Raw genomic sequence first — 11320 nt, forward strand, 5'->3', positions numbered from 1 at the left:
CCCGCGTCCACTTTTGTTTTCAGGTAAAGGCAGAGGCTGGTTTTGCCGGTATTTCTCAAGCACTGCTTTGCCTATGAGGAGAGAGAAATTTAAAAAACTCACTGATTTACCATGTTAAAAAAAGATGGCACATTTATTGCTACATAAATGTTATATACATAGTGTTTTCTGTTACATTGACAGAAATTTTTTTGAACTTCTTGCTGCTGGTTGGAAAGGTTTATCAGCAATACCTTGAAATTTGACACAGGGTACAAATCTGCAATAAACCAACAATGGAAACTGGAGAACAAGATGAGAAGCAATTCATCTCGGACAATTAGCTCTTACAATACTCCATAGGTACTACACGGTATGCTAGAACCCTACTATGGTCTTACAATGCTATTGTAAATTTCTGATATTAATGAACAGGTTATGGTAAATAACCCTACATTTTTACTACCTAATATAGTAAAATAAAGTAAGAAACTTTTTACTGAAAACTTTTTCGATTTCAAAAATCTAGAAAGAGTAATATTTAGAATTCAAGAAATTTTCTTACAAGATTATTGTATAAAAGACTAGCTACAGTGAAAAATAAGCCAAATGTTTTTTTCTTTCTATTTTATGAAGGAAAGCTTCTGGGCATACTGCAAAGTCTAATATAGCCAAAAAGACAACAAGCTTAGAAGGAAAAAGGCCAGGCAGTGGCACGTGATCACTTTCACACGTCATAAGCAACAAATTTGTTTAGCTGATAAACACTGAAATGAAGAACAAGGCCACAGATATAATCAGGTGTTACTGGATGATATATGCAAATTAAAGTAATAGAAATGAGTCCACTAATTCCACAAACTGGTTTGTGAGGAACCATCCAAAACATGAGCTTAAATTCATTAGTTTATTTTAACAATCCATCTTTTGTTCTTTCAAATTAAATGACTTCATAAAAATTACTGGTTTGTTCCTGTTTAGCGTGTGAACCAATTGCCAGTGATGAGAGATGCGGCAGAAACAATCGCTGACAACCTGGGCTGGGGAACCTCCTCCCATGGTCATTGCAGTGGAAGACAGTTTCCATGGGAGTCCAAAGGGATTTTAACCATTTCAGCACGTCTGTGACAAAGGGATACGGATGGACACTGTTCCGGTGGAGACACATTTAAAGGTTTAATGCTACTATGGCTTGGGAGGGGGCGTTTGTTTGCATTTGATTCACACTATTGGGTTTTCTCCGCTGAGAAGCCATACAAAAAAGACACGATAATTAATGTGTACAGTAAGGAAAAACTGGTGACCATTGCTCTTAGATTCCATTAGGTAAGTAAGCCCACCTTACTGGTGGTTATAGCATCACACTACCTGCCACGGTGAATTTCGGATTTTACTATTCACCAAAATTACAGCCTGAAAAAAATCTCCTTTGTATTTTAATGCATTTTGTGCTTACGTACAGCTAACACTTTACATGTACTATATGTAGTACTTACTGCTCGGAAAACAAAGCAACTCTAACAAAGTAGATTCTCCCCACCCAATTTACACTTCACGTTACAAGCTTTACTATGAAGCCTAGAAGCCTAAAAAGGTTTTGTTTATAATTAGAAAAAAAAAAAAAAAGTTTGAGGAAAGTCTGAGGGAAAACAAAAATCACTTTTTAAATCCAAGAAATGTTATGGTCACAGCACGGCTCCTGCCGCAGCCGTCAGGAGGCCTCTTGCTGGCTCGCAGCAGGGAGCTCAGCAGGGAAGGGCAACTACGACCATAACTGTTCAGATTACCAGAGACCAAAAATAACATAAAAAAAAAAAAGCTATACCAAGGAATAGTTTCCTATTGCATGGAAAACACTAGTCATATGGCAAAAGGAGAGGAAAGGACAACAAAAGACTTTTCCCTTCCTTTTTTAAGACACTAATAGGTATGCTGGGAATGCTACGGGTCGACGGTTGTCACTGCTTTGTTCTCTGAATGTGAACAGCTTTAGTAAATGCTGGCATCCAGCTGAAATTTCATCAGCTTTTAACATGTTAACTTTTCCCTTTATATGTAGACCTTTACAGTTCCATAACAATAAATAAAATTTGTAGTTACAATGCATTTGTCAATTCAGTTTAGGCACAAGGCAACTTCCACAATGAGTGGAGAGATCACAACAGTCTCTGATTGTGCAGAAGCGACACACTGCTTGCAACAGAATGATATGTTCAGAGTATGAAATTCTGGGCTGAAATTCTGTCTGAAGATCTGGCGTCTTCGATCCTGATGCAGGTGTTGACCAGTAGCTTTGATCATAAGATTGCATTTGGGTTTCTTGCTTCAAGTGTTTTCTCCTGTCAGGTTTGTGTCTTCATATAATGTTAGTTGTCTGTGTCCTTGTGAAGAAAGGTCACCTTCTGTGTATCCTACCAATAATTCTGGAATTCTAGACATTTGGGAGAAGAAAGGAGCATTAGGAAAAGAATTAACAAGCAACATAATAGCAGTGCAAGAGAAATTATTTAAACAGTATCTTATGGCATTTTCACTCAGCTCAGTACAACAGAAAATCACATTGAGCGGCCTTGAGATCCTTCCTCCCAGAGACACCCACGCTGAACATGACAGATGGGCCTGTGCGGCCTCTTCGTGCCAGCATCTTACCAAGTTATTGCTACTAAAAAAGCAAGGATATAGTAAACTTCTGACAGTGGCCCACTGAATTAGTGTGATAAGAGCAGACTATAAATTCAGCTGTAAATCAAGAATCACCTGAGGATATATTAGTAGCCTGTTGCTCTGGTCTGAAATAAATCAATTCAAAGCACCTTGCTTTCCTAAAAAGAAACCCCATTTCACTTATGAAGAAAGAAGCTGCCTGTAGGGGATGGGGAAGGAGGACTGACTCGAATCCGGCCTGGTTTAAATGCCATTTGGCTGCTTTCTAAGGAACACCAGGGAATGCCAAACTCCCATGGGATTCATTCTGGCAGAATGCATGCCTCTGTCTGCAGCTGAAGTAGAAGCAAACCATCCTGTGGACACAACAACAGACCTCCCAAACCACTAAATTTGGTAAAGTTACAGATTAAAATAAGGGCATTGAACTCAGTCTCTTACCCTTTTTGAAAGTGGCAACAATTCTACTGTCATAAAAGACATAAAATACCCAGAATTTTTTCTTCTCAAAATCACATTTTTCCCAATTATTTTAAAAATCCAACCAATTAAACAACACGTAATAAACCCAAAGAACAAATATCCCCATCAGCATGTTTTAAATGAAGTATCGTATATTGGACTGCACGGGGCTTTTGGAAACGCTGACCCATCTTGCAAAGCTGAAAGCTTTACTTTTTAAATCTCAGCTATCTTCACTAACACCGCTGGGGAGCTCCCATAGTTGGGGATCTCTGGGGCAAGTGACAGGGGTCAGAGTGACTGGCCGTGAGCCAGATGGCAAACCTCTTTGAGATGAGAGGGCTCTCTTAGCTGTTGGTACCAGTGCTAGGAAACAATACATGGATTTTTAAATGAACTAATGTGATATTTATACCGTTTAAAGATGTGTAACTCATCTCTTATTATGCTTGGCTTATCTAGCAAGCTGTTAACTATCCCTCTGATGTCATGCCAAGAAGGCCACCTGAGCCAAGAGATGCAGCCATTGGCAACAACACATGGAAATGAAGAGGCTTTAATGACAATTTCTTGAGGTTTTGTTTTATTCTAGAACTAAACAAATCCACATGCTTTCACTTGTGCTCAGAGATGCAGAAGTACTCAGCAGCATAAAGACGTTTGGTGCTCGTGGCAGCCCAGTAACTGAGAACAAACGTATCTCGATCCCTCAAGTCCGAGCCCCTGAGAAGCCCCCCGAGACGTACCTGGCTGGTGTTCACATATGACCCATAGGGTTGGTAGTTTCACTCAGGCCAGGGTGGCTTCCTGGGTGTGGTGTTGGCGGCTCTGCCGATACGGCAGAAACTTTTTCTTCTTCCCTTCTCTTAAGGCAGGCTGCTTTAGGGTTTAGGTTTCGCTCTGCAACAGAAAAATGGCTCTTGACATCCCGCGGCTGAGGGCACGTAACAGCTCTGCAGCTTCCTCTCCTCACTGCTCATGTCCCACCTGCAGTTACAATGCTGGTGCCTAATGCGGACAAGCGCTACTCAAACTCCTACCAGGCATCTCCTAAAACGCTATTTTTAAAAATAAAAACAACTAAGTTTTACCAGCTGCCTACCTACACATTCAACAAACTTCTAAAAAGTGCTTCCCTTGTCACCAGAAGTTGCTCAAGGACAAAATGAGGTCTGTAATTTACAATGTAATAAAAAAGATTTCTGTGTTTTGTTGGCATGTTGAGGTCTTACCAACCTTACTGACCTCATGCTACTTCTAGCAAGGTTACTGCTGCTCTCTTCCCCTTGAGCATCAGCCTGCTGGTACAACAGGGAGGTGGAGTCTCCTGTCAATAGTTCTCTTCATACCTTCATATCAGTGAAATCACCTTGTGCCCATCTCGCCTGAATCGAACAGCTATGATGACAGTCACATGGAGCTGAAGGATTTTTATTTTTTTTTAAATAAAATGTATTTCCTCTCACATTAAGGCCATTACCTTCTAACAGCCTGTTGTAGACCAGCTATCAAGGTATTTCCAGCAGTATGTCTCCACTTCCCCAATTACCTTCAATAGATGTAGGTTTCAAATCATGAGGGTTTCTAAAAGCCAGCTGTTTCTGTTCTTCAAAATGGCTTTTCATGAATCAAAATATAAAAGATGTAAATCACAATGGCCAGAAAGACACGGGAGAGGTATGAAATACCAGCAAACGCTGAATTTAATCAACATTTTGAGGCATTTTTCTAGCTGTCAGTGAGGTGTGTTTTGCAGATGCAGATTGCAGGTACAATTTCAGCTTCAGGAGAAGAGCCAGGACCAAACAGAGCGCACAGGCCCGTCCCTTGCCCTGTGTGGGTGCTCCTCAGTCACCGCAGTTCGCTGCCCCCGTGCATGTCCCAGGGGCAGACTCCAGCCCGGCTGACAGAGGCAATTTTGGATGGACTTGCTAATTCTGCTTTCACCCAAGTCGTCGTCAGCAGCCTCCTACTGCAGTTCCTAAGGATGAGCGCTCCCAAAGAGCCTACTGGGAAAGAATACACTAACTTTTCTTAATCACAGTTTTCTTTGTTTAAACGTGGCTTGCCTTGAAGTTTTAAAGAAGATTTAATTATGTGGAAACTTTGAAAGGAAGTTAATTTACAGTGATTTAGGAAACGGAGATAAAAATGCTAGCCTACAGTTAGAGCTTAAAATCTGAAATGTCTCATTTTGAATACCTCCAATCACAAAATGAGCAGCTTCATTACCAGCGGAGAGAGGAAATTGTCTCCACAATGACACAAAGCGCTGGTGACGGCTCCTCTGGCGCCACAGGCAGCTCCGGCCACTCACTGCCAGGAGCAGGTGCAAAGGGAGGCGGGCGAGGGAAAAGGGGGAGCAGCCTCTCCCGGGGGGCACCCCCTGCTCCCCACAGGCTGCCGCCCAGCACCGGGCGAGGGGCAAATATGAGGGAGGAAAAGCTCCCAGTTGGCACTGGGAGAACTGGTCCCATTTAACCATAAGCACGTTTACCAACAGATTTCTGCCGGGGACAGGAGGTTCAGAAGCCTCCGACCAAGGGAAAAGTGACTTTATGGGTTTTAAACATTAAAAAACGTGCTTGATTCATGTCATTCTGACAACTTCGTAATATTCAGTCTTAGCTTCCTGACTATGGCAAACATTTTCAGACCAAAATGATTCCCAAGATCAGGGTCTCGGAGATGGGCTTTCCCACGGCAGTAGCCAGTGTCTCTCCTGCACAGTAGCTGGTTACTCTACAGGCCCTGGAAGAACTCGGACTGGAGACAGTGTGTTTCTTTATTGAAAACTGGGTCAATAAAACTGAAAACACAGCGTCTCCTCCTTACTAGGCAGTACATCAGCTTGCCTGAAGTTATTCACTCTGTCACTTTCAATAAACTGCCAATTGCTTGGATTCCCTGTGCCAAATGCAAGAACAAATTAGGAAAGGGAAGTAAAAACACAGTACACAAAAATAAAACACTGACATCATTCAGTGACATCAGTGATTCAAAGGTGCAGAGCATCAAGCAAATACGACCACTGACACCATCCACCTCTGAAAGACTTTTCCAGCCACTTGATGGACTCCCATCGATAAGACACCAAGGAAGATGGACATTCACCAGTCCGGACCAGCAATCTGTGAGGACACTCACCTCTTTAACTGTCAGTGACGCAGCACAGAAAAGAGTAATTCCTGTGGGAAGGGCTCTACAATGACCCCCTGGTCCAGCTGCCCCACCCCCTCCTCTGAGGGAGGTGCCTCCAACCTTCACATGTCTTTGACACGAGTATAAAGGGAGACTAAGTCAACTGTAGCTTCACCAACACACAGGAACAGTTGGAAGAACTAAATGTGATTCCTAGAAATCTCTTTCCTAAAGAGAGTCAACTGCACAGAGTGCTTCCTTCTGCACCTACCAATAGGCCTATTGCACCTTTCCTAGAAAAAATTAAAGGAATCAGGGAAAGAAAACAGATGCAAACCCAGCCCTGATTCAATTAAAGAAGTATACTCTTCCCAGTATACGTTTAGTGCAAAAACCTAAGTAAATGCAATTAAATTCACTGCGTTTTAGCATTTAAATTATGTGGTGTTCATCTTAAAATAGATCTCTTATTTTTGCTAAAGCTTCTGTGCTACTAAATAAGTGCTTGTCACAATTTAAGGCAAGATGTGCCAATATTTCAATTTATCAATTTACCTTGAAAACTCAGGTGAAGAGATGGCGAATTGCACAAGGAAAAAAAAAGCAAGCTCAGAGTATAAACCTAATACCCCCACTGCTCTTCCCCCTTTCTTTATTTATAAAGTAATTCTTTGCTTCTCCTAAAGAACTTCAACATTGTCACAGCACACAACTGTTACCCCCCAAGCTGCCCCATGGATGGTGACTGACCTCTCACTTGCTGCTCGAGACTGAGGATGACGGCCACAGCCTGGTGAAGAATCAGCAATTTCGTCTGGGGCTTTTCACTCTTCAGGTGGAGCTGACACATACGGCCAAGTTCTTTGAATGCCTCATTAATATCTCGTACACGCAAGCGTTCTCTAGCATTATTTGCCATTCTCCTCTCCTTTTCTCTTTCTATTTTCTGCTCTGGGTTCAAATCTTCATCTTCGTTAGTACTGCTGCAAGAAAGTATAAGTAAGAGTACATTGAAATATCGCTGGGATTTCAAACAAGTGATCCTGCTGCTGGTTCACAATTTTCAGCTGATGAAATTAAACTTCTTCCCACTTAATGTATTTCATGTTGAAGTGTATTTAGCTAACTCAGAAAGCGTTAGATACCAATGTGTAAGTGTTCAAGGTAAGGCTTGCTGGTCCTGCCTCTCCCTGCAAATAAACGTTACATGGTTTCTGCCTGAGGAATATCCACAGGGTATTGTCTGCAGATGGCAAATACCTCTAGGAAGAGTAGGGGCAACGCGCTGCCCTTTGAAGCAGAAAGTGTACCCAAACCACCACTGCACTCCATTACCCAATTACAAATACTAAAATAGTGGAGAACTCTGCCATTTTGTCAAGTGAAGAATAAATAATTTTCAACAAATAGTTCTTAGTAGTATCCAATATATCAGCTTATATAAAAAAGGCATTCAAGTAATTTTCAATTTAATGTGCTTGTTAAAAAGTTTTGGTTTTGTTAAGGACCTTCCGGTCAATTTTAGAACTATTTTTTTTCTTTTTCTTTTTTAATATAGGCCTGTCCAACTTAAGGACAACAAGCTACAGAGCATTAACGAAGCACAAATTCTCGTGTCAGCAACCCACCTTGTTCTGCCTCTGGATGAGACCTTGATATCCTTCTGGGAGGACTCATCATCTGATTTCATGTCATCCGATGAGGGGGGTTCATGTGTATTTTCATCCTTCTCCTTATGTTCAGACTTGATTTCTGTTGGCCCTATAGCCACAGTCTGGCTCTGCAAGCCACCCGACAATGCTGCAAGCAACAGAGACCAGGGTGAGAATCACAGGAGAGGAACCTTGGGGGACTCTCGAGCAGCCACTGTCGGTGGGAGGCCAGAGCCCAGCAGAAGGCTGGGGAGACAACCGGAGGAACTACGCTCTGGCAGCAGAAACGAGAGAGGTCCTGGTACCGCTGCTGTACTTGGGCACGTGTCACGGGTTGTAAAGGGATTGTAACTCATACAGCAGCTTGATCAGAAACAGCTTAATCTAAGAAAGACACTGCTAAAGACAAGAGGACGTTTAGCACAGTAAGGAAATTGGCACCTCGTGCCTGGGCTGCAAGCCCAAGGGCTCACGGACATCCCGGCCTGGGCTTCAGCCAAACGTGCAACACACCCATCCCTAAATGGTGCAAGCACGCTAACCAGTAAGCTCGATTCTGGTTTCTATACCTGACTTCTTTAGGTTAAAAATTGAGGCAACTGTAAACAGTTGTGTGGAACAACTTCCTTCGCTCGGCCAGGCTGAAATCTGGCCTGAGCTCGCCCCGCGGCCCCCACAAATGCTGCTGTGGCCACTAACGCTGCAGAACGTGCCTGTAAGGCAGGGGCTTCTGCTGAAACTACACCAGGACAAATCTGACGCAGGGACACCCTCAGAATTGTTGCAGGAATCCCTAGCAGTCCTGGTTTATAGGATTTATAATTTATTTTTATTTCTCAGCATTATCTATCTCCCTATCCCCTGCATTGGCACAAGTTCACCAAGATGTACAGCCCCGTTGGCTCTGGGTTATTGCAGACCCTGTTCAGCATTTAATAGAGCTGGAGAGTTACCTCTGTAGCTTTCTTGTGTTTTATGATTTAGTTCTGTGCTCTGAGCAGAGACTGTACTGGGAAGAACTGAATGGTTGCTGTTGAGGCTGACACTTTCTTCCCGATGAGTCCCAACCTAGAGCAGAGCAAAGCAAAGCAAACATTTCTATTAAAGATGCGATTCAAAGAAATAGTCTAAAAATAGAAATTTAAAAGACTTAAAGTATTTGCTGGATTAGAGACCCGAGTTAAAGTTCTAGCTCAGTAAAGGAAAGATTTAGTTGAAAGATGCTGTTACACTAAACCACTTGATTACACTGCACTGGATTAAGCTGCGTTTCAAGCAGTGACCGACACCTGTTGGGAATAACGAAGCAAACGAGCAGCAGCTTTTTTCAATATTTTCCTGACAGAACACACAGAATTTTCTCCTTGATTTATACCTGAGGAGTATAAGGTTTGATTAACCTTCGATTGCTTTGAACTAATACAACTATCAGCTCTGGTACTTACAACATTTTGATTCTTAAAAGATAATCATGGGGAATAACAGCCTTCCCCACACGGGAAAGGTGAGTATAAGGCCCTACACTCACCTCTATGGATGAGTATGTATGCACACATATTTATAAACCATATCTATAACGTCTCCTTTCTTGTTTCCTGAAACAGGATTAAGAAAGAACGGGATCTAATACAAAAATATTTTTTCTCTTTCATAATTCTCTCTCATTTTCTTCCTTTCTCAGCTAAAAATATTTCATTTAGTCCCCTTATAGAATCTTACCACATGAAAATAATCCAAGCATCTAACTATTCCTACCACCTCTCTCAGTGTTTTCTAATCTGCTCCTTCATAATACATCACACAAATTTCTAAGCAGCAAGCACTGAGATTAAGAGTCTTTAAAAAATGCTAATTTTGCATAAACTTGAATTAATGATACTTCTGTGAGATAGCTACGAGTGCGCACACCTAGCTGGAAGAGGTAAATTTGTTAAAAAACTGGTGCTCAATACAAAATACTGTTGTCATTGCAAACCTCTATTAAAAAAAATGAATATTCTTTTGTTTGAAAAAGGAAGCAGTAAAGACACACTGCCTGTATTTCAATAGTTTGGAACACAGACCATTTAAAGCTTTTGATTCCTAAAGACATAAAAGTCCTTTAAATATTTATACTATAACCAACATAATACAATTAAACAGTTAAAAAACTGAACAAAGATGAGGGATTCTACTATTATTTGTATAGTTACAAAAATTGGCTACAGATGAAGCTTTTTATTGGAACAGTAGCAAACATGTCAACTAGAAGATTAAGCCTTTAATTAAATAGGTTTATTGCCTGGAGTTACACATGAGAACCACTGTTTTTCAATAAATCCTTCAATCCTAGTAAACTGCTGAGCTTTGAATCCCTCTTGAGTAATTAATGCAGCTTTTACCTTTCATGTCTTAGTATGGGTTTTACCCAGAGAGAGATAAATACCCTTATGCAAGTTTATCCTTTGTTTAATACACACTCGTTCCTGTAAGCGAAGGCAGGGGAACAGGGAAGGGAAGGGGGAACCCCCCTGACAACCCACAACTGAGATCAGGTCATTCGGGGCTGCTGTTTGTAGCCGTTGTTCTGCAGAAAATCTCCTCTTCTATACTGCTGAATATCTGTTGCTATTTAAAGTATATTTTATCTGCCTGTGTGTGTAATAGGCTTTGTTTGGGAGAAGTTCCACTGTGGACACGGTCAGCTCGGCTCCTGCCAGGGCCGGGAATTCACCGGGAGAAGGGAGTGGAGCCGGGGCCCGGGGACAGGAGGCTTTGGAGCGGGGAGGTGGAACTCAGTCCCCACACTGGCTGCCAGCACCGAGCCCTTCCCGCTCTGCCCCTGGTTGTGGGTGTTATTTTATTCTTCTGGTCATGCTTAGTCCTGACACATGAGGGTGCTTTTATTCAAGCCACAGACGATTAATCACTTCGGGGCCAGGTTTGTTCCAAAATCTGCTTCTTAAAAAAGGCAAAAATTTCTTAAAGCTGTGTGCACATGCAGCGGCTGCCAGAACCCTGGCAACTTCCACATCTAGAGCTCATCTGAGAGCGACAGATTAGCAAATCGGTTCTGATAAAGGCAGAAAACAGATTAGAAACAAAAACTGAGTGCAAGTCAATGCTCCAGTCCTTTGGAACAGGCTGACAAATTCAAAGCATACGATCTAGATTAACAAGATTTATACAGAACTCTTCAGAGGTAGGAGTGTTACACAACTGACCACAACATGAGTTTTTATCTCTGATCTATGATGCACTAGAGAATCCAAAGAGGCAAACAAAATAAAACCCCCAAAGGCAAAGTTGTGCTGGAAGCCCCTGTACCCAGCGCAAGGCCCCCCTGTACCGGGGGGTCAGAGACCTCCGCCCGGCCCCGTTTCCCGCCATGACGTCAGCAGACCCCCCCCCCCCCCCCTTCCTCCCCGCCCACCGCCGGGGCA

General features: G+C 42.3%; 1 protein-coding gene across 10 annotated transcripts in view; it reads right to left on the bottom strand.

Moving 5' to 3' along the window:
• Nucleotides 1-105: 105 nt before the first annotated feature.
• Nucleotides 106-11320, bottom strand: part of TCF12 (transcription factor 12) — a 171707-nt gene continuing 160492 nt past the window's right edge. For 7 of the 10 annotated variants that reach the window (XM_014944367.1, XM_014944366.1, XM_014944364.1 and 4 more), the window contains 5 exons: nucleotides 8852-8966; nucleotides 7875-8046; nucleotides 6997-7229; nucleotides 3852-4005; nucleotides 106-2410 (listed from right to left, as the gene is read on the bottom strand). In XM_014944367.1, coding sequence (XP_014799853.1) covers nucleotides 3863-4005; nucleotides 6997-7229; nucleotides 7875-8046; nucleotides 8852-8966 — 663 coding nt within the window. In that variant the 3' untranslated portion in view covers nucleotides 106-2410; nucleotides 3852-3862. The remainder of the gene's footprint in view (nucleotides 2411-3851; nucleotides 4006-6996; nucleotides 7230-7874; nucleotides 8047-8851; nucleotides 8967-11320) is intronic. The other 3 variants (XM_014944368.1, XM_014944365.1, XM_014944372.1) reach the window with 1 other exon arrangement.

This window comes from Calidris pugnax, unplaced genomic scaffold (genome assembly GCF_001431845.1).
Source record: "Calidris pugnax isolate Ruff unplaced genomic scaffold, ASM143184v1 scaffold70, whole genome shotgun sequence".
Taxonomy (NCBI): domain Eukaryota; kingdom Metazoa; phylum Chordata; class Aves; order Charadriiformes; family Scolopacidae; genus Calidris; species Calidris pugnax.